This window comes from Mobula hypostoma, chromosome 6, assembly GCF_963921235.1.
Source record: "Mobula hypostoma chromosome 6, sMobHyp1.1, whole genome shotgun sequence".
Lineage (NCBI taxonomy): Eukaryota > Metazoa > Chordata > Chondrichthyes > Myliobatiformes > Myliobatidae > Mobula > Mobula hypostoma.
In genome coordinates, this window is record NC_086102.1 from 128,020,939 (window position 1) to 128,040,174 (window position 19,236).

Here is a 19,236-nt window from a genome sequence, read left to right on the forward strand (position 1 = left end):
GTCTCTCCCAGCTTTGGTGTATTCTTCCTTACCATTGAAATCCTCTCAATTCACATCTAACCCGGTCGTGCTCTCCACCCTCAAAATTTTTAATCAATTTCACTGCCACTATAAGTTCATATCAGCTTCAGTTTTGGGCCCCATTCATAAAAACCATTTATTTCCTCCCTCCACATTCAATTCAGCTTTCAGACAATGGGGTTTGAACGGTCTTATGCGCATTAAGGATTTGTATACTGATAACATATTTGATAGTTTTGATAACCTGCGCGGTAAGTATGGCCTTCCGCATAATCATTTTTTGAAATACCTGCAGATTCGCCACTTTGTCAAGGAAAAATTTCCCTCTTTTCCTGTTCTACCACCTGCTATGTTATGGGAAAAATTCACTCTTAGCTTTAACAATAAGGGGATGATCTCTGAACTATACTCTCAGCTGATGTCTTTGGGAGTTCAAGATCTAAACAAAACTAAGAGTAGGTGGGAGGATGACCTCGGCATGGGCCTGGCGGAGGAATATTGGGCAAAAGTATTGAATAGGGTTCATTTCTCATCATCATGTGCTCATACAATTCAAAGTTTTACACAGGGTACAATTAAGTAAAGCCAGACTTGCAGACATATACCCTGGGAGAGACACTGGCTGTGACAGGTGTTCCTTCTCTCCAGCTGGTTTAGTACATGCATTTTGGTCATGCCCTCGGCTTGATGACTATTGGACACTGGTTTTTAAAATTATCAGTGAGGTTTTGGGGGTGACACTGAGACCTTGCCCGCTTATAGCTGTATTTGGTGTGGCAGATGATGATTTGGGTTTAAATGCAAGCCAGTCGGGGATATCATTGCATATACATCGCTATTGGCCCGTAGGAGAATTTTGCTGGTTTGGAAATCTGCCAATCCCCCAACTGCTGCTGCTTGATTAGAAGATGTAATGTTTTTTCTGAAATTAGAAAAGATTAAATTCATTTTGAGGGGGTCTGTGAAAAAGTTCTATTCGAAATGGGGACCTTTCTTATCATATTTTGGGAGTCTTAAGGAATTACCTACTAGTTGAGGGCATTTGATTGTACTTGGGAAGTTGCCTCTCATTTAACACGCTTATAATTTACCTCACAGGGTGGTTGATGAATTGTAAATATGAGTGTATTTTGGATCATCTGACATGTTGCAGATGTGTGTGAGCCATTGTCTTGAAGTAGTGTGGGGGTATGGTTGTGAAATGTCCGTAATTATATTTGTGAATTGTTGTGTTGTAAATATATTAGCTGCCATGATATGTTCGGGGAGGGCGGGTGGGGGGAGGTTTGTTTTGGGGGTACGATACTAAAGCAAAATGGAGGAAAATGTAATCCATTATATATTCTGTATTTTAAATTAAAAAGTAACAAATATATAAAAAAAAAGAAGAGCAGAGTGAGCTGCCTCAATGACTATTGTCCAGATGCACTCACATCACATCTACTGTGATAGAGTGCTTTCAGAAGTTGGTCATGGCTAGAACCAACTCGTGCCTGAGCAAGGACTTGGACCTGCAGTAATTTGCCTCATACCACAATGGGTTTATAGCGGATGCAATCTCACTGACACACCATTCACCCTTGAATCGCCAGGAAAATAGAATTACTAACAGGATAACAGAATTACTAACTAAGTGAGGCATCACTTCACCTGTGAGTCGACTGGGGTGATATACTGCGTCCGGTGCTCCCGATGTGGCCTTTTATATATTGGTGAGACCCGACGCAGACTGGGAGACCGCTTTGCTGAGCATCTACGCTCTGTCCGCCAGAGAAAGCAGGATCTCCCAGTGGCCAGACATTTTAATTCCACATCCCATTCCCATTCTGACATGTCTATCCACGGCCTCCTCTACTGTAAAGCCACACTCAGGTTGGAGGAACAACACCTTATATTCCGTATGGGTAGCCTCCAACCTGATGGCATGAACATTGACTTCTCTAACTTCCGCTAGGCCCCACCTCCCCCTCGTACCCCATCTGTTACTCTTTTTTATGCACACATGCTTTCTCTCACTCTCCTTTTTCTCCCTCTGTCCCTCTGAATATAACTCTTGCCCATCCTCTGGGTCACCCCCCCCCGTCTTTCTTCCCGGACCTCCTGTCCCATGATCCTCTCGTATCCCCTTTTGCCTATCACCTGTCCAGCTCTCGGCTCTATCCCTCCCCCTCCTGTCTTCTCCTATCAATTTGCATCTCCCCCTCCCCCTCCAGCTTTCAAATCCCTTACTCACTCTTCCTTCAGTTAGTCCTGACGAAGGGTCTCGGCCTGAAACGTCGACTGCGCCTCTTCCTATAGATGCTGCTTGGCCTGCTGCATTCACCAGCAACTTTGATGTGTGTTGCTTGAATTTCCAGCATCTGCAGAATTCCTGTTGTTTGCGTTTAAATTCACTACTGCGAAGCCTCTTCCGGTGATGCCTACACCGAAGAAGTTTAGATCCTCTCTTCGACGGGAGTTCAGTGAAACCATCTCTCACTGCTCCCCATCTGTGATTTCTTCGGCTCTTCAACTTTTCGACCACACTTTGACTCAAACTCGCTATCACAGCCATGTATCTTTTCTTGGAACGTGCCTCCGTCGCCAACTTACTCCAGTTGGCTTTAGGATTCGTTTCCAAGCCTCTCAATTTGGACCTTCTGAGGATCCCAGGTACTCACATTTTATTGACTCTGCCTCTCGCCGCTTCTCCCGTCAAGCTCTGAAGGCGACGCTCTCCGCCATGAGGAGGTACTTGGTGTCCCTATCCCAGACCCTTCCACACCTTCGGGAACTTTCTTCGCCGTCTGTAATGGTCCTACCCGCTATTTCATCCTCCGTCGGATCCACGCCTGCAATCGCCGTTTTTTTGACTTTGTCATGTTAGGCAAAGATCGCAAGATCTTACATCTACGGACTCCAGAGCCTGCCGGTCCCGACGCTAGCAGGCATGAACTTTCAATTGCGGCCCCTGCCATTGATCTCGGCGGCTCCAACACCTCAGGACATATTCAAAACCCGGACTCCAGCAACGACCATGGACACATTCAAAGTGATTACGCAACCACCAACTGCAACTCCAGCCTTGAACTCTGGGCCGGGTCTTTATGTGCTGCTGTTGTGACTCCCGTCTCCCCTTCCCCCACCACCACTCCGCAGCCCCGTCTTCCTCAGATCCCACCGTCAACTCCTGGGCCCTCAAAGGCTCCATCTTCCTCTCACCCCAACCCTCCCCTCTCCATTGACACCCCCAGCCTCCCCTCTCCCCCCTCTGATCCCAGCTCTCATCCGTGCCGGGTCTTTACCATCCCCTCCGACCTTCAACTGTCGGAGGCAGAACGCTCTGTCCTCAGTAAGGGCCTCACCTTTGTCCCCCTTCGCCCACACCTCAGCGAGTTCCGTGTTCGCCATGATGCGGAACTTTTCTTCCGCCGTCTCCGTCTCCGAGCCTACTTCTTCGGCAAAGACTCTTCCACCCCCACCGATGACCCCTTCTCCCGTCTTCAACCCTCCTCTTCTTCATGGACACCCCGCTCTGGTCTTCTGCCTGCTCTGGATCTCTTTATTGCCAACTGCCGACGGGACATCAACCGTCTCGACTTCACCGCACCTTGTCCCCATTCCAACCTCACTCCTTCGGAACGCTCTGCTCTCCACTCCCTCCGCACTAATCCTAACATTATTATTAAACCCGCTGATAAAGGGGGTGCTGTTGTAGTCTGGCGTACTGACCTCTACCTTGCCGAGGCACAGCGACAACTCGCGGATACCTCCTCTTATTTACCCCTCGATCGTGACCCCACTAAGGAGCACCAGGCCATTGTCTCCCACACTATCAACGACTTTATCCGCTCAGGGGATCTCCCATCCACTGCTACCAACCTTATAGTTCCCACACCCCGCACTTCCCGTTTCTACCTCCTACCCAAGATCCACAAACCTGCCTGTCCTGGCCGACCTATTGTCTCAGCTTGCTCCTGCCCCACCGAACTCGTTTCTGCATACCTCGACACTGTTTTATCACCCCTTGTTCAATTCCTTCCGACCTATGTTCGTGACACTTCTCACGCTCTTAAACTTTTCGATGATTTTAAGTTCCCTGGCCCCCACCGCTTTATTTTCACCATGGATGTCCAGTCCCTATATACTTCCATCCCCCATCAGGAAGGTCTCAAAGCTCTACGCTTCTTTTTGGATTCCAGACCTAATCAGTTCCCCTCTACCACCACTCTGCTCCGTCTAGCAGAATTAGTCCTTACTCTTAATAATTTCTCCTTTTGCTCCTCCCATTTCCTCCAAACTAAAGGTGTAGCTATGGGCACCCGTATGGGTCCTAGCTATGCCTGCCTTTTTGTTGGGTTTGTGGAACAATCTATGTTCCGTGCCTATTCTGGTATCTGTCCCCCACTTTTCCTTCGCTACATCGACGACTGCATTGGCGCTGCTTCCTGCACGCATGCAGAACTCGTTGACTTTATTAACTTTGCCTCCAACTTTCACCCTGCCCTCAAGTTTACCTGGTCCATTTCCAACACCTCCCTCCCCTTTCTAGATCTTTCTGTCTCTGTCTCTGGAGACAGCTTATCCACTGATGTCTACTATAAGCCTACTGACTCTCACAGCTATCTGGACTATTCCTCTTCTCACCCTGTCTCTTGCAAAAACGCCATCCCCTTCTCGCAATTCCTCCGTCTCCGCCGCATCTGCTCTCAGGATGAGGCTTTTCATTCTAGGACGAGGGAGATGTCTTCATTTTTTTAAAGAAAGGGGCTTCCCTTCCTCCACTATCAACTCTGCTCTTAAATGCATCTCCCCCATTTCACGTACATCTGCTCTCACTCCATCCTTCCACCACCCCACTAGGAATAGGGTTCCCCTGGTCCTCACCTACCACCCCACCAGTCTCCGGGTCCAACATATTATTCTCCGTAACTTCTGCCACCTCCAACGGGATCCCACCACTAAGCACATCTTTCCCTCCCCCCCTCTCTCTGCATTCCGCAGGGATCGCTCCCTACACAACTCCCTTGTCCATTCGTCCCCCCCATCCCTCCCCACTGATCTCCCTCCTGGCACTTATCCGTGTAAGCGGAACAAGTGCTACACATGCCCTTACACTTCCTCCCTTACCACCATTCAGGGCCCCAAACAGTCCTTCCAGGTGAGGCATCACTTCACCTGTGAGTTGACTGGGGTGATATACTGCGTCCGGTGCTCCCGATGTGGCCTTTTATATATTGGTGAGACCCGACGCAGACTGGGAGACCGCTTTGCTGAACATCTACGCTCTGTCCGCCAGAGAAAGCAGGATCTCCCAGTGGCCACACATTTTAATTCCACATCCCATTCCCATTCTGACATGTCTATCCACGGCCTCCTCTACTGTAAAGATGAAGCCACACTCAGGTTGGAGGAACAACACCTTATATTCCGTATGGGTAGCCTCCAACCTGATGGCATGAACATTGACTTCTCTAACTTCCGCCAGGCCCCACCTCCCCCTCGTACCCCATCTGTTACTCTTTTTTAAGCACACATTCTTTCTCTCACTCTCCTTTTTCTCCCTCTGTCCCTCTGAATATACCTCTTGCCCATCCTCTGGGTCACCCCCCCCCCGTCTTTCTTCCCGGACCTCCTGTCCCATGATCCTCTCGTATCCCCTTTTGCCTATCACCTGTCCAGCTCTCGGCTCTATCCCTCCCCCTCCTGTCTTCTCCTATCATTTTGCATCTCCCCCTCCCCCTTTCAAATCCCTTACTCACTCTTCCTTCAGTTACTCCTGACGAAGGGTCTCGGCCTGAAACGTCGACTGCGCCTCTTCCTATAGATGCTGCTTGGCCTGCTGCGTTCACCAGCAACTTTGATGTATGTTGCTTGAATTTCCAGCATCTGCAGAATTCCTGTTGTTTACTAACATCAGCCTGCTATTTATTGACTACAGCTCAGAGTTCAATGCAATCATACTCTCAGGTCTAATCTAAAATTTCCAAAGCCCAGGCCTCTATAACTCCCTCTGCAACTGGATCCTTAACTTTCTCACCAGAGACTACATCTTTGCAGATCAGAAACAACATCTCTTCCTCGCTGACAATCAACACTGACACACCTCAAGGATGCGTGCTCAGCTCACTGCCTTACTCCCTCCACACCCTCAACAGATGATGCCTCAAAAAAGCAGCATCCATCATTTAGGAGCCCCATCACCCAGGACATTCTCCCTTCTCATTGTTACCATCATAGGAGCCTGAAGACACACACTTAATGTTTTAGGAACAGCTTTTTCTCCTCCGCTATCAGATTTCAGCACGGACAATGAACCTATGAACACTACCTCAGTAATTTTTCCTCTCTTTTGCATTATTTATTTAATTTTTAATGACAATTACATATTTAAAAATAATTTATAGTAATGTAATATAATTTATTGCAATGTATTACTACCACAAAACAACAAATTTCACGACATATGCCGGTGATAATTAAACCTGATTCTGATTCCAGTCACTTTTGTGGGATGAATTTGCTTGCCACGTATCAGCTCAGTCCCAAATGATGTCTCGATCTCACTGCCTGTAGGAATGGGCTGCAGAGATTCACATAGGTGTAGTTTTATTCTCCCTTTCAAAGTGTACATAAAAGGTGATGAGTCTATTTGGGAGTGAAGCCTCACTGGCATTCATGATGTTAGGTTTTGCTTTGTAGGAAGTAATGGCCTGCAAACCCTGCCAGAGCTGATGTGCATCCGATTCCATCTCTCGCCCCCTTTGCTGAAGAGTTACTAATCATCAGTGAGTATCTCTATTGCTGAAGGAACATCTGTCATTAATGAAGCACGTGAAGATGGCTGAACCTAGGTCACTCCTTTTCCATCTCTTCCTTAACACGTGCTCCATTCCCTAACACTCAAAGTCTCCAGTCCACACTAGTTCCACTTTATTCTCTGACACCTGAAACTCAAATTTATATTTTGATTTTTTCAAGATCTGATGACAGGTCATCAGAACCTGAAACACTAACTCTGTTTCTCTCTCAAAAAAATGATGCTCATTTCCTGTTTTTATTCCAAAGGGAAACTAGCTTGGCATTAGTGAAATATTATTGGAAGACCTTTGGAGAATCAGTAGAGAAATGGCACTGAATAGACTACTCTGCAAGGAGATACTGTAAATTTGCTAGGGCTGAAGGTCCTCCTTCTGCGGTACCAAATGGATGAAGCAATGAACACAAGTCCAAAATATAAATGCTCTCCCTGAAAACAACACACCTTAGTCAAATAAAACTCTGATTTAACAATATGTCATCATAGCTAAGCTAACCAACCACGCCCAAAGGATTTTTACTGTTTTATGGTTATGTTCAACTCCCACTTTGATAAACAATTTGGGTTCTGTTCAGGTCAAACTCTGCACTGCAGGCTTGACTGGTATTTTAGCCACATCAGGACAATACACTTAGCATTACAACATATTCCCTCCATGTTTGATCAATAGCAATGCACATCAAGCAAGGCTATCTTCCTACAAGCATTGCTTGGTCAGGTACAGAAGGAACTGTGCATCACGGAGTTATGCCGCATGGAAATAGGCCCTTTAAAATGGAAGAATATTCTTTGACCATCAATCACCCATTTACAGGAATCCTACATTAATCCTACTGTTCTTATCCACCCCAAATTTCCATCAACTCTCCTCGATTCTTCTACTGTATACTGAGGCAATTTACACAGGTTTGAATTGACCACAGTCAGGTAATGTTTATGTGGAAGTTGCAGCAAGGCAAGAGTTACATGATGTTTAGGCAAGGACAGATTGCAGACGGTCCTGGCAAGAGAAGTCTTTGAAAAGCATAGCTTTCCTTTGCACAACAGGGAACTGGAGTCATTTGGCTTATGGAGAGAACACAATAATATAACAGAAAGATTCAGGGAACACACACCAGCTAAAGAACAACTACTTTACTAATTCAAAGTACCATCGGTTGTTAACTTGTACTTTCTATTGACTTTTAACATCTGCATTTGTGAACGGTGATTGATCTTGCAAGTAAGAAATTTCAACATACAGTTTATTTACATTTGTTAAACAATCCTGCATAAAAATTTCTCTGCTCAGACTTTGGAAAAGTGTGGTCACAGGGCTGTTCTCTTTATCCACAAGAAAATAAAGTATAATTGAGTAACAAGTGTGAGTCAGAGTCCAGTTAATCAGCGACATTTGGATTTTGATTCTTTTCTCCAAGCACACCTTTAGTTTCAATGCAGGTGAATTTCACATCAGGTTCTGCAGATTATCTCCTACCTTCCACTTTGTCCACACTCCCATCGAAAAAGTTTATGTGCTGCGTGGTGACTTCAAGGCGTCCCGAAACAACATCCATAATGGTGATCAGATCACAATCTTCAGCAATCACCAGTTTTTCTTTCTGATTCTGCTCCTCCTCATTGCTGTGGGAGGAGGAATAAAAGAGGACTGAAATAAAGTGAACACACAGGTTGAAGAAGGTTAAAATTAAGTTACAACACAGCGTTCCATAGTTTAAATCAGATCTGAAATCATTGCATGGTTAAGTCAATGAAAGATAAGTCAGGAAGTTTGATTACATTGGAGAGAAGTCCTCTGTATATATTCTTCCTGTGGTAAGCATGGATTACATTTCCCAAGATAGTACCAGGGATGGGTTTTCAGCTACTTAGAGAATCAAAGCAGAGTTTCTTCTTCTTAGTACTGAGATTAACTGGAAACTTAATAAAGGGTGTTCAAAAGGAACAAAAATGATCAAAGGTTTGACAAAAATCAGGACAAATTGCAGCTGAGTCACTATTCATAGATTTATGCTAACTGGCAAAAGGATCTGAGGAAAGGAGGGTATTTTTCCTTAATTAAACAACTTGGATTTGATTAATAACTTTTCAAAGATAATTGCTACAGAAATAAAATATTTGCAATGCTTAGAAGAAAGAACAAGAAGGTAGCCTCAGAGTCATAGTTATGCAGTACAGAAACAGGCCCTTCAGCCCACCATGTCCATGACAACCTTTTTGCCCTACCACACGAATCCTAGTTTTCCACATTAGAACTATATCCTTCTATGCTTTGCCTACTTAAGTGCCAGTCTAAATGGCTCTTAATTGTACCTGGCAGCACATTCCAAATCTCAACCACTCTAGAGTAAAGATCTCCTTTAAATATTCTATATCTCACCTTCGATCTATGTCCTCTACCATGGGAAAATAATTTGACTATTTACCCAATGACACTCCATCTTTTATACCTCCATCATTGGACTTTGGGAAGGATTTCAACAAGGTCCCAAATGATAGGTCCCACGTGGTAGACTGCTCTGGAAGGTTAGGTCCCATGGAATCCAGAGAGAGCTAGTTAGGTGGATTCAAAACTGACCCAATGATAAGAAGCAGAGGGTGATGGTTGAAGGTTGTTTCTGGAATGGAGGTTAGTGACAGGTGGAGTATTGCAAGGGTCAGTGTTGGGACCTTTGTTTTTTTTATATAAAGAATTTGGATGTGATTTCTCTAACTTGCAGAAATTACACCTTCCTTCTCCTCACTTTTCTATTCCTCATTGAAGTTACCCTCTGGCCCCTTCTCTTCTCATCAACTGCCAGTCATGTCTCTCTAGTTTCCCTCCCTATTCCATGGTTCACTGTCCTCTCCTATTAGATTTCTCCTTCTTCAGCCCTTTCAATTGTCCACCTATCCCATCCCAGATTTTTCCTTCATCCCCATTTTCTCCCTCAATTGTTCTCACCCAAGACCTGCCAGCTTGTACTTTCCCCTCTTCCACCTTCTTATTCTGACTTCTGCCTGCTCTTCATTTCCAGACCTGATGAAAGATCTCAGCCCAAAATATTGTCTGTATATTCCCTTCCAAAGATGCTGCCTGACTTGCTGAGTTCCTCCAGCATTTTGGTTTAGTCAAGATTTCCAGCATCTGCAGGATCTCTTGTACTTAAGGGAAAAAAAATTTGAATCCTGAAATGTGTAAAATGCAACATTAAAAATGCAATGAGATCCTGTTGGAATATTGAGAGTTTGTAATAGGTCTGATTGGGTGAGTGGTTCACGCTTGCTTTGTAAGGATTTAATGCCACATCAATGCTAAGTAGACTAAACAGTTGAACCACTAAGGAGATGGTGCTGGAAACCTTTAGTCTCAGCAGGTGGCGATGTTTCACCGAATGTGACAAGTGGAAATTGAAAAAGGTACAAAGCTTCTGTATATGTATTACTGACTCCAAGAAAAAAGTAACAATGTTTAAAGTAATCTTTGGAATTCTGAGCAGTTTATAGTTCTACAACTTCGATAAACAAGATATTTAAATTAAAGTTAATTGTGAATTAGTGTTAAAGAGCAAAATTGCAAATACTGGATTTAATCAAGGAGAGAAAATCATAATCAGATATGTCACAACCAGTATCTAACATGCTTTCAAAAGTCTTTATCTTTTTCCTCTTCATCCTATCCTTCTGAAGACTTCAGGCATTAAATCACATGCAGGAGCCTGTCGCATTTTTGTGCTGGAAGAGCCAGGCTTGCCGGGGGAGGAAGGGTGTGGGTGGTGAGGAAGAATTTAACAGTTTACATCTGTACACTGAAATTTAAACATACCAAGACTTACTTGTTACTGAGCATGCTCAAATCTTCATCAGCCAACCGGTCATCTTCCAGGTCACTAACCTTGGCTTGTTTCACTGCTTCCAACAGCAATGAATCATTGGACGGCAGAGACTGCTGAACCCCTGCAGATACAGGACAGACTCTATTTAGTTAGGGGAATCTGCATTTCATAAGGTATAAACCACAAAGCTCTCTGGTAGATGGCAGTGTTTCTTCTGAGTGAGTGGTAGGAAATAAGAACCCAGACTTGTATTGAAATGCATGGGGCAGCGTGGTCGCTGAAGACAAAATATATCAAACAGATCACATTTGGATTGAACAGAAAACAAATTGAGCAACAATATCATGGGAATGCTTTTCCATTCTATCCAGATATTTTTCAGGGTTTGTTTGAGTCATAAGCTGCATAATGGTGCTTCAGCAACAGAAATATTCTAAGTGAATTTGAGAACAAAAATTACTTTTCTTGTGCTGAAAGTTCAATTTTGGTCAAACACTTGTTAATCATATTTTCGACCAGTAAGTCAGAAATCCATGCCATCACCTATACATGTCATTTCCTTGAACAATATATCCAACAAATTATATCCATATAATTGATGAGCATTCACATTAGCAATAGTCATACAGTATTTTGCCAAATTAGATTTATAAAGATTTGACCATCGATGTTGCTACGATTAGGAACATCTGATTTCATATCATAACTTTGCCAACAAACATCCTGTGTTACACTGCCCGTCTCAGTTTGTCAAAACCCTTGGTTATGCCACTGATGCAAATTTCTAACAGCAGCACATCAGAGATCATGTCATACGGCTGATACTAATTTCCATAACATCTCAACAATACACAGACAAAAGAGCTTAATTGTCTATTCAATTATTTCAGCCTACTACAGACATTCCCTTTATTCAATCTATTGCCCTCCCCCAGCCTGTTGATACTTTGACTAATTTGCTTTCTCTCTTCTCAGGGTTTTCAATCTGAAACATTAACAGGCTTTCCGTAGATGCTGCCTGATAAACTGAGCTCTTCTAGCATTTCTATTTTGTATCAGATACTAGCATCTGCAATTTTATTTGTTTTCCATGATTTAACATTATGAAAGGCTGATGACATAAAAGTAGCCATTGGAAAATAAAAGGGCAAGGCACGATTGCAGGTTTTAGTTGTGGGTGAGTTAAATCATGAAATTAGTGTTTCAATTCTAAGCAACTAACATTGCAGCTCAGGTGAACGTGGTCCTATTGCATATGGTAAGCAAGATACTGGCTTTGAACAGGAGGCAAATATTCTTATATGGGTCATTTTAAGCTCTAAGCACATTAACCCAACATTTCAAATAACGAGGAAGAACAGAAACCCTTAGTCTAGCATGGTCCAAAGTTTATATGCTTTTCCAAAAGAAAAATATTATCAATCTGTAGAGAATCAACAGGGACTGCTAAAAAAAATATCATCTCTATACGAGAACTCCTTTTTGTAGCAGTGCATGCATGGGATCACCTTCCAAAGACTTTTTGTTCAATTGGTTTATATTAGCAGTACATTATCATTAAGCTGACACTCACCTAGGTTGTCACGTAGTGCGCTTGCATCAGTATGGGGATCAAAGTTGTAATTCTGAACTAGCTTAAGCCTCATACGGGAATAGTTTTCCACACTAGACAACTTCCAGCATGTGGACTCTGGTTTTCTTATCAAGAAAGGGGGGGGAAAAGCAAACACTGAATTAAAAATCGAATGTTTGATCAACGTAACACCCAATACCACACACAAGATATGTAGAATGGACTTGGACTGGAAAACATCCCAAAGTTCTTTGAATAATCAACAAACTTAGATCGTTAGTAAGAAAAGAAACTACCAATAACTCTGCCTTGAATTTGGTATTTCAAAGAGAGTACTGAAGGAGGAGAGAATTAAAGGCAATCCTCAGGTTGCACATAGGTTTTATTCCTCAGAATTGTCTACAAGCTCATTTCTCTGCAAGTCAGAAACAATCATTTCCTGCAGTCACTATATTGGATGCAAAACATACACTTGCTATAATTCTCACATTTCATCAACTATTTCAAATTCAAGCTTAATTGTCATTCAACCATACATGCATACCTATGAATACAGCCAAAGAAAACAGCATTATTCCAGGGCCAAAGTGCAAAACATAGGACCAATGGTCATATGCAGCACAAGGCACATATAGCACGTACAAGATAACAGTAGAATACAGTCACACCGAAAGAAATACAGCCCAAATCCCCAAGTCCATGAATGTTGCAGCAGTGTGTAGTTGAACACAATATAGCTTGCCTTTTGCTGAGTGAACACTGTTGGGGTGAGAGGGAGGGGCAGCACCAGCTCCAGCAAGGATACCATCTGATATCACCTCCAGCACTCCGGTGGAGTGCCCGACTCAGATGACTCCCCCAGGCGGCTGCAAACACATGACACCGCGGCTTGAGGCCTAGTCCTCACTACAACTGAGGCCACGCAGCTCCCACGCTGTCCCCTCCCCTCCTCGTCAATAAACCAATGAATTCAACTTGCAGCATTCCACACCACCAATGCCCAACAGGGTCTTGTGATCACAAGTAAAGTGACTGAGACAATCACTCGCTGTTAGACTGCACACCTTCTTCGTGCGCCAACACCCTCTGTCGCAGGCAGCATCATGGTCCACACCAAGTCCAGCTCCTTCAGTTTCTCCACAAGCAAGCAAACTGCTGATGGGGTTGACCTGCAGTACACTAAGTTCTTAATGTTCAGCAGGGCCTTGCGATCGTAAAAATACTTTAAAAAAAGACAATATCACCTTTGGTTGACCCCATAGAAGCTGCTGCATCCCAGCAGATCACCACCTTACTGGAAGACCCTAACACCATTTGAACCTCTCACAATTTCAGAACAACAAAAGCTTTATCAAGTATTTTTCTCAATTGCAACTACTATTGTAATGCAGGAATGTGGCAGCCAATTTGTACACAACAAGATCCTTTAAACAGCAACCGGATAATGGTTTGCTCCCCAACCCCCTCAAGCGCAGCCAAGGTGCACTTGTAGCTTCACACTGCATCCACTGACTTTCTATCAGTAGTGAGTTTTAACTGGAAATTATATGACCTCTAATATATCCTTGAAATAAAGAAACCAAAGAGTGCTAATCCCAAGACAGAAGTCCTTGAGAGAATATTAGGATACTGAATCATGCAACAGAACTTGGTCACATCAGCAATGATGTAAGTTCCATACTTTTCAACCCATGGTCCTCGTTCACAGGTTAGATAATGCTGAGCTGCCTTCCACTGTCGCAGGGTTGCAGTATGCTGGCTGTTGAGTTGCTTCAACATACTGTTGTAACGCAGGTTCTCCTGCCTGGCTTTGCGGGTGAATGGTTCCACAAAATACTCCTGTCATTAAAGCAAGACAACAATTACAATACAGTAAACACTTCAACATAAGCACATATACTGAGCAATTTCTTAGAGCTTTAATTTTATATTCAATTTTATATTGTGATACGAGTTGACTAGGACCAGAATAGGACGGCCCTTTAGAACAGAGATGAGGAGGAATTTCTTTAGCCACAGGGTGGTGAAACGGTGGAATTCACTGCCACAGATGGCTGTGGAGGCTAAGTCACTGAGTATAAAGCAGAGATTGATTGGTAATTTATTAATAGGGACATCGAAGATTCCTGGGAGAAGACAGGAGAATGGGATTGAGTGGAATAATAAATCGGTCATGATGCAATGGGGAACAGACTCGATGGGCTGATTGGCCTAATTCTGCTCCTAGGTGTTACGGATTACGGAGGGGTGGTAAACTGATGGCTCACCAGTGATTGAAAGGATTTAATGGTAATCTTCATCCCAATTCTTTCGCGTTATTCATAATTTAGAATATACATACTACAGCACAGAGCACTTTTTGTTAATCCATTCTAAGTTTGTGTGTGTTCTGATTTAATATTGAATATTAACACATCTTAGACATGATAATTAAAAAACTCACACATTCTCAAGCTGGAGGGGGTGCAGGAGAAATTTAGGAGGGTGTTGAATGTACGAGGGCCTAAATTAAAGGGAGAAGTTGGCCATGCTAGAACTTTATTCTTTGAAGCATATGAGAATGAGGAGTGATCGCAAAGAAATTTATAACATCATGAGTGGTATGGATAAGGTGGTCAAAGTCTTTTCCACCAAGGTTAGGGAGTCCAAAACCAGAGGACACAGATACGAGGTGAAAAGGGAGATATTTAAAACAAACCTGAGGGGTAACTTTGTTACACAGAAGGTAGTGAGTAATTGAAATGAGCTGCCAGAGGACGTGGTTGAGCTGGGTGTAACTGCAATACTTAAGAAGCATTTGGATAAGTAAGTGAAAAGGAAGGGGTTGGAGGGCTACTGGCCTGAATATGATTGGGACTGACAGAGAAGATGCTGTGGTTGGCATACACCAGTTAGGCAGAAGGGCCTGTTTCTGTGCTGTGTTACTCTATGACAGCATAGTACAGTGCCGTTCACAACATGGTGTTTGCCTTGGCTCTTTGAATGAGCTGGTCACTTATTTCATTCCCATACTCTTTTTACCATTGCCCTAAGTTTATTTTTCAAAATATCAAAATATATTTAATTCTCTTCTGAAAATTCCCATTGGGTGAGAGACACTACATTGCACAACACCTTGACACTTTAAGATAAAACTCTGAGAGTTTGAAGTCTGAGAGTCGGCGCGGGAGTGCGGAGGAAGACATTTTTGAAATTTTTGTTTTTTTTTCTCCAACGGCGTTCAGAGAGGCGGGACTGCACAGGCATGTGACGTCGGGCAGTGCAGCGCAGCAGATTTAAAAGGGCAGAAATCCTGCTTCGGGCTTGATTCGAAGAAGGAAGTCTGACAGTCGGAGCGGGAGGGCGGAGTAAGACATTTTTGAAATTTTTGGTTTTTTTTCTCCAACGGCGTTCAGAGAGGCGGGACTGCGCAGGCGTGTGACGTCGGGCAGTGCAGCTCGGCATATTTAAAAGGAACAGAGCCTCATACAGTGGGCAGCATAGTTTGCGGGCGACGGAGTGAGCCGGGAGCAGAGTGAAGGCTTAAGGGCTTCAGCTCAATGGGCTTAGGCAGAAACGGGCGAGGCAAGGAAGGTTTGGTATTCATCTTCTGTTGTTATTTGAGGAGAGGGGCAGTATGAGTGTGAGGGCAGTTTGTTGTTCTCGGTGTTGGATGTGGGAGGCCCTGGAGTCTCCAAGCCTCCCGGACGTCTACATCTGCGCCAAGTGCATCAAGATGCAGCTCCTAAGGGACCGCGTTACGAAACTGGAGCTGCAGCTCGATGACCTTCGTCTGGTCAGGGAGAGTGAGGAGTTGATAGAGAGGAGTTACAGGCAGGTGGTCACACCGGGGTCATGGGACGCAGACAAGTGGGTCACGGTTAGGAGGGGAAGGGGAAGAGTCAGGTAATAGAGAGTACCCCGGTGGCTGTGCCCTTTAACAACAGGTACTCCTGTTTGAGTACTGTTGGGGGGACAGCTTACCTGGGGGAAGCGACAGTGGCCATGCCTCCGGCACAGAGTCCGGCCCTGTAGCTCAGAAGGGTAGGGAAAGGAAGAGGAGGGCAGTTGTGATAGGGGACTCGATAGTAAGGGGGTCAGATAGGCGATTCTGTGGACGCAGTCCAGAGACCCGGATGGTAGTTTGCCTCCCTGGTGCCAGATATTTCTGATCGTGTTCAAGATATCCTGAGGTGGGAGGGTGAGGAGCCAGAGGTCGTGGTACATATAGGTACCAATGACATAGGTAGGAAAAGGGAAGAGGTCCTGAAAGGAGAATATAGGGAGCTAGGAAGGGAGTTGAGAAAAACGACTGCAGAGGTAGTAATCTCAGGATTACTGCCTGTGCCACGCGACAGTGAGAGTAGGAATGCGATGAGGTGGAGGATAAATGCGTGGCTGAGCGACTGGAACAGGAGGCAGGGATTCAAGTTTTTGGATCATTGGGACCTCTTTTGGCACAGGCATGACCTGTACAAAAAGGACGGGTTACACTTGAATCCTAGGGGGACCAATATCCTGGCAGGGAGATTAGCGAGGGCTACTGAGGTGACTTTAAACTAGAATGGTTGGGGGGTGGGAATCAAATTAAAGAGGCTAGGCGAGAGGAGGTTAGTTCACAACAGGGGGATGGGAACCAGTGCAGAGAGACAGAGGGGTGTAAAGTGAGGGTAGAAGCAAAAAGTAGTAAGGAGAAAAGTAAAAGTGGCAGGCCGACAAATCCAGGGCAAGCATCAATAAGGGCCACTTTTCAACATAATTGAATAAGGGCTAAGAGAGTTGTAAAAGAGCGCCTGAAGGCTTTGTGTGTCAATGCAAGGAGCATTCGTAACAAGGTGGATGAATTGAAAGTGCAGATTGTTATTAATGATTATGATATAGTTGGGATCACAGAGACATGGTTCCAGGGCAACCAAGGATGGGAGCTCAACGTTCAGGGATATTCAATATTCAGGAGGGATAGACATGAAAAAAAAGGAGATGGGGTGGCGTTGCTGGTTAAAGATGAGATTAACGCAATAGAAAGGAAGGACATAAACCGGGAAGATGTGGAATCGATACGGGTAGAGCTGCATAACACTAAGGGGCAGAAAACGCTGGTGGGAGTTGTGTACAGGCCACCTAACAGTAGTAGTGAGGTCAGAGATGGTATTAAACAGGAAATTAGAAATGTGTGCAATAAAGGAACAGCAGTTATAATGGGTGACTTCAATCTACATGTAGATTGGGTGAACCAAATTGGTAAAGGTGCTGAGGAAGAGGATTTCTTGGAATGTATGCGGGATGGTTTTTTGAACCAACATGTCGAGGAACCAACTAGAGAGCAGGCTATTCTAGACTAGGTTTTGAGCAATGAGGAAGGGTTAATTAGCAATCTTGTCGTGAGAGACCCCTTGGGTAAGAGTGACCATAATATGGTGGAATTCTTTATTAAGATGAAGAGTGACATAGTTAATTCAGAAACAAAGGTTCTGAACTTAAAGAGGGGTAACTTTGAAGGTATGAGTCGTGAACTAGCTAAGATAGACTGGCAAATGACACTTAAAGGATTGACGGTGGATATGCAATGGCAAGCATTTAAAGATTGCATGGATGAACTACAACAATTATTCATCCCAGTTTGGCAAAAGAATAAATCAAGGAAGGTAGTGCACCCGTGGCTGACAAGAGAAATTAGGGATAGTATCAATTCCAAAGAAGAAGCATACAAATTAGCCAGAAAAAGTGGCTCACCTGAGGACTGGGAGAAATTCAGAGTTCAGCAGAGGAGGACAAAGGGCTTAATTAGGAAGGGGAAAAAAGATTATGAGAGAAAACTGGCAGGGAACATAAAAACTGACTGTAAAAACTTTTATAGATATGTAAAAAGGAAAAGACTGGTAAAGACAAATGTAGGTCCCCACAGACAGAAACAGGTGAATTGATTATGGGGAGCAAGGACATGGCAGACCAATTGAATAATTACTTTGCTTCTGTCTTCACTAAGGAGGACATAAATAATCTTCCAGAAATAGTAGGGGACAGAGAGTCCAGTGAGATGGAGGAACTGAGCGAAATACATGTTAGTAGGGAAGTGGTGTTAGGTAAATTGAAGGGATTAAAGGCAGATAAATCCCCAGGGCCAGATGGTCTGCATCCTAGAGTGCTTAAGGAAGTAGCCCAAAAAATAGTGGATGCATTAGTGATAATTTTTCAAAACTTAGATTCTGGACTAGTTCCTGAGGATTGGAGGGTGGCTAATGTAACCCCACTTTTTAAAAAAGGAGGGAGAGAGAAAGCGGGGAATTATAGACCGGTTAGCCTAACGTCGGTGGTGGGGAAACTGCTGGAGTCAGTTATCAAAGATGTGATAACAGCACATTTGGAAAGCGGTGAAATCATCGGACAAAGTCAGCATGGATTTGTGAAAGGAAAATCATGTCTGACGAATCTCATAGAATTTTTTGAGGATGTAACTAGTAGAGTGGATAGGGGAGAACCAGTGGATGTGGTATATTTGGATTTTCAAAAGGCTTTTGACAAGGTCCCACACAGGAGATAAGCACATGGTATTGGGGGTAAGGTATTGATGTGGATAGAGAATTGGTTAGCAGACAGGAAGCAAAGAGTGGGAATAAACGGGACCTTTTCAGAATGGCAGGCGGTGACTAGTGGGGTACCGCAAGGCTCAGTGCTGGGACCCCAGTTGTTTACAATATATATTAATGACTTGGATGAGGGAATTAAATGCAGCATCTCCAAGTTTGCAGATGACACGAAGCTGGGCGGCAGTGTTAGCTGTGAGGAGGATGCTAAGAGGATGCAGGGTGACTTGGATAGGTTGGGTGAGTGGGCAAATTCATGGCAGATGCAATTTAATGTGGATAAATGTGAAGTTATCCACTTTGGTGGCAAAAATAGGAAAACAGATTATTATCTGAATGGTGGCCGATTAGGAAAGGGGGAGGTGCAACGAGACCTGGGTGTCATTATACACCAGTCATTGAAAGTGGGCATGCAGGTACAGCAGGCAGTGAAAAACGCGAATGGTATGCTGGCATTTATAGCGA

The 19,236-nt window shown here is 44.0% G+C and overlaps 1 protein-coding gene across 3 annotated transcripts in view; it reads right to left on the reverse strand.

The window, feature by feature from the left end:
- The window catches only part of nbeal1 (neurobeachin-like 1), a 283,397-nt gene that overhangs the window by 74,622 nt on the left and 189,539 nt on the right, over positions 1–19,236 (reverse strand). For all 3 annotated transcript variants that reach the window (XM_063051669.1, XM_063051668.1, XM_063051667.1), the window contains 4 exons: positions 13,890–14,047; positions 12,209–12,333; positions 10,636–10,756; positions 8,298–8,443 (listed from right to left, as the gene is read on the reverse strand). In XM_063051669.1, the coding sequence (XP_062907739.1) occupies positions 8,298–8,443; positions 10,636–10,756; positions 12,209–12,333; positions 13,890–14,047 (550 nt within the window). The remainder of the gene's footprint in view (positions 1–8,297; positions 8,444–10,635; positions 10,757–12,208; positions 12,334–13,889; positions 14,048–19,236) is intronic.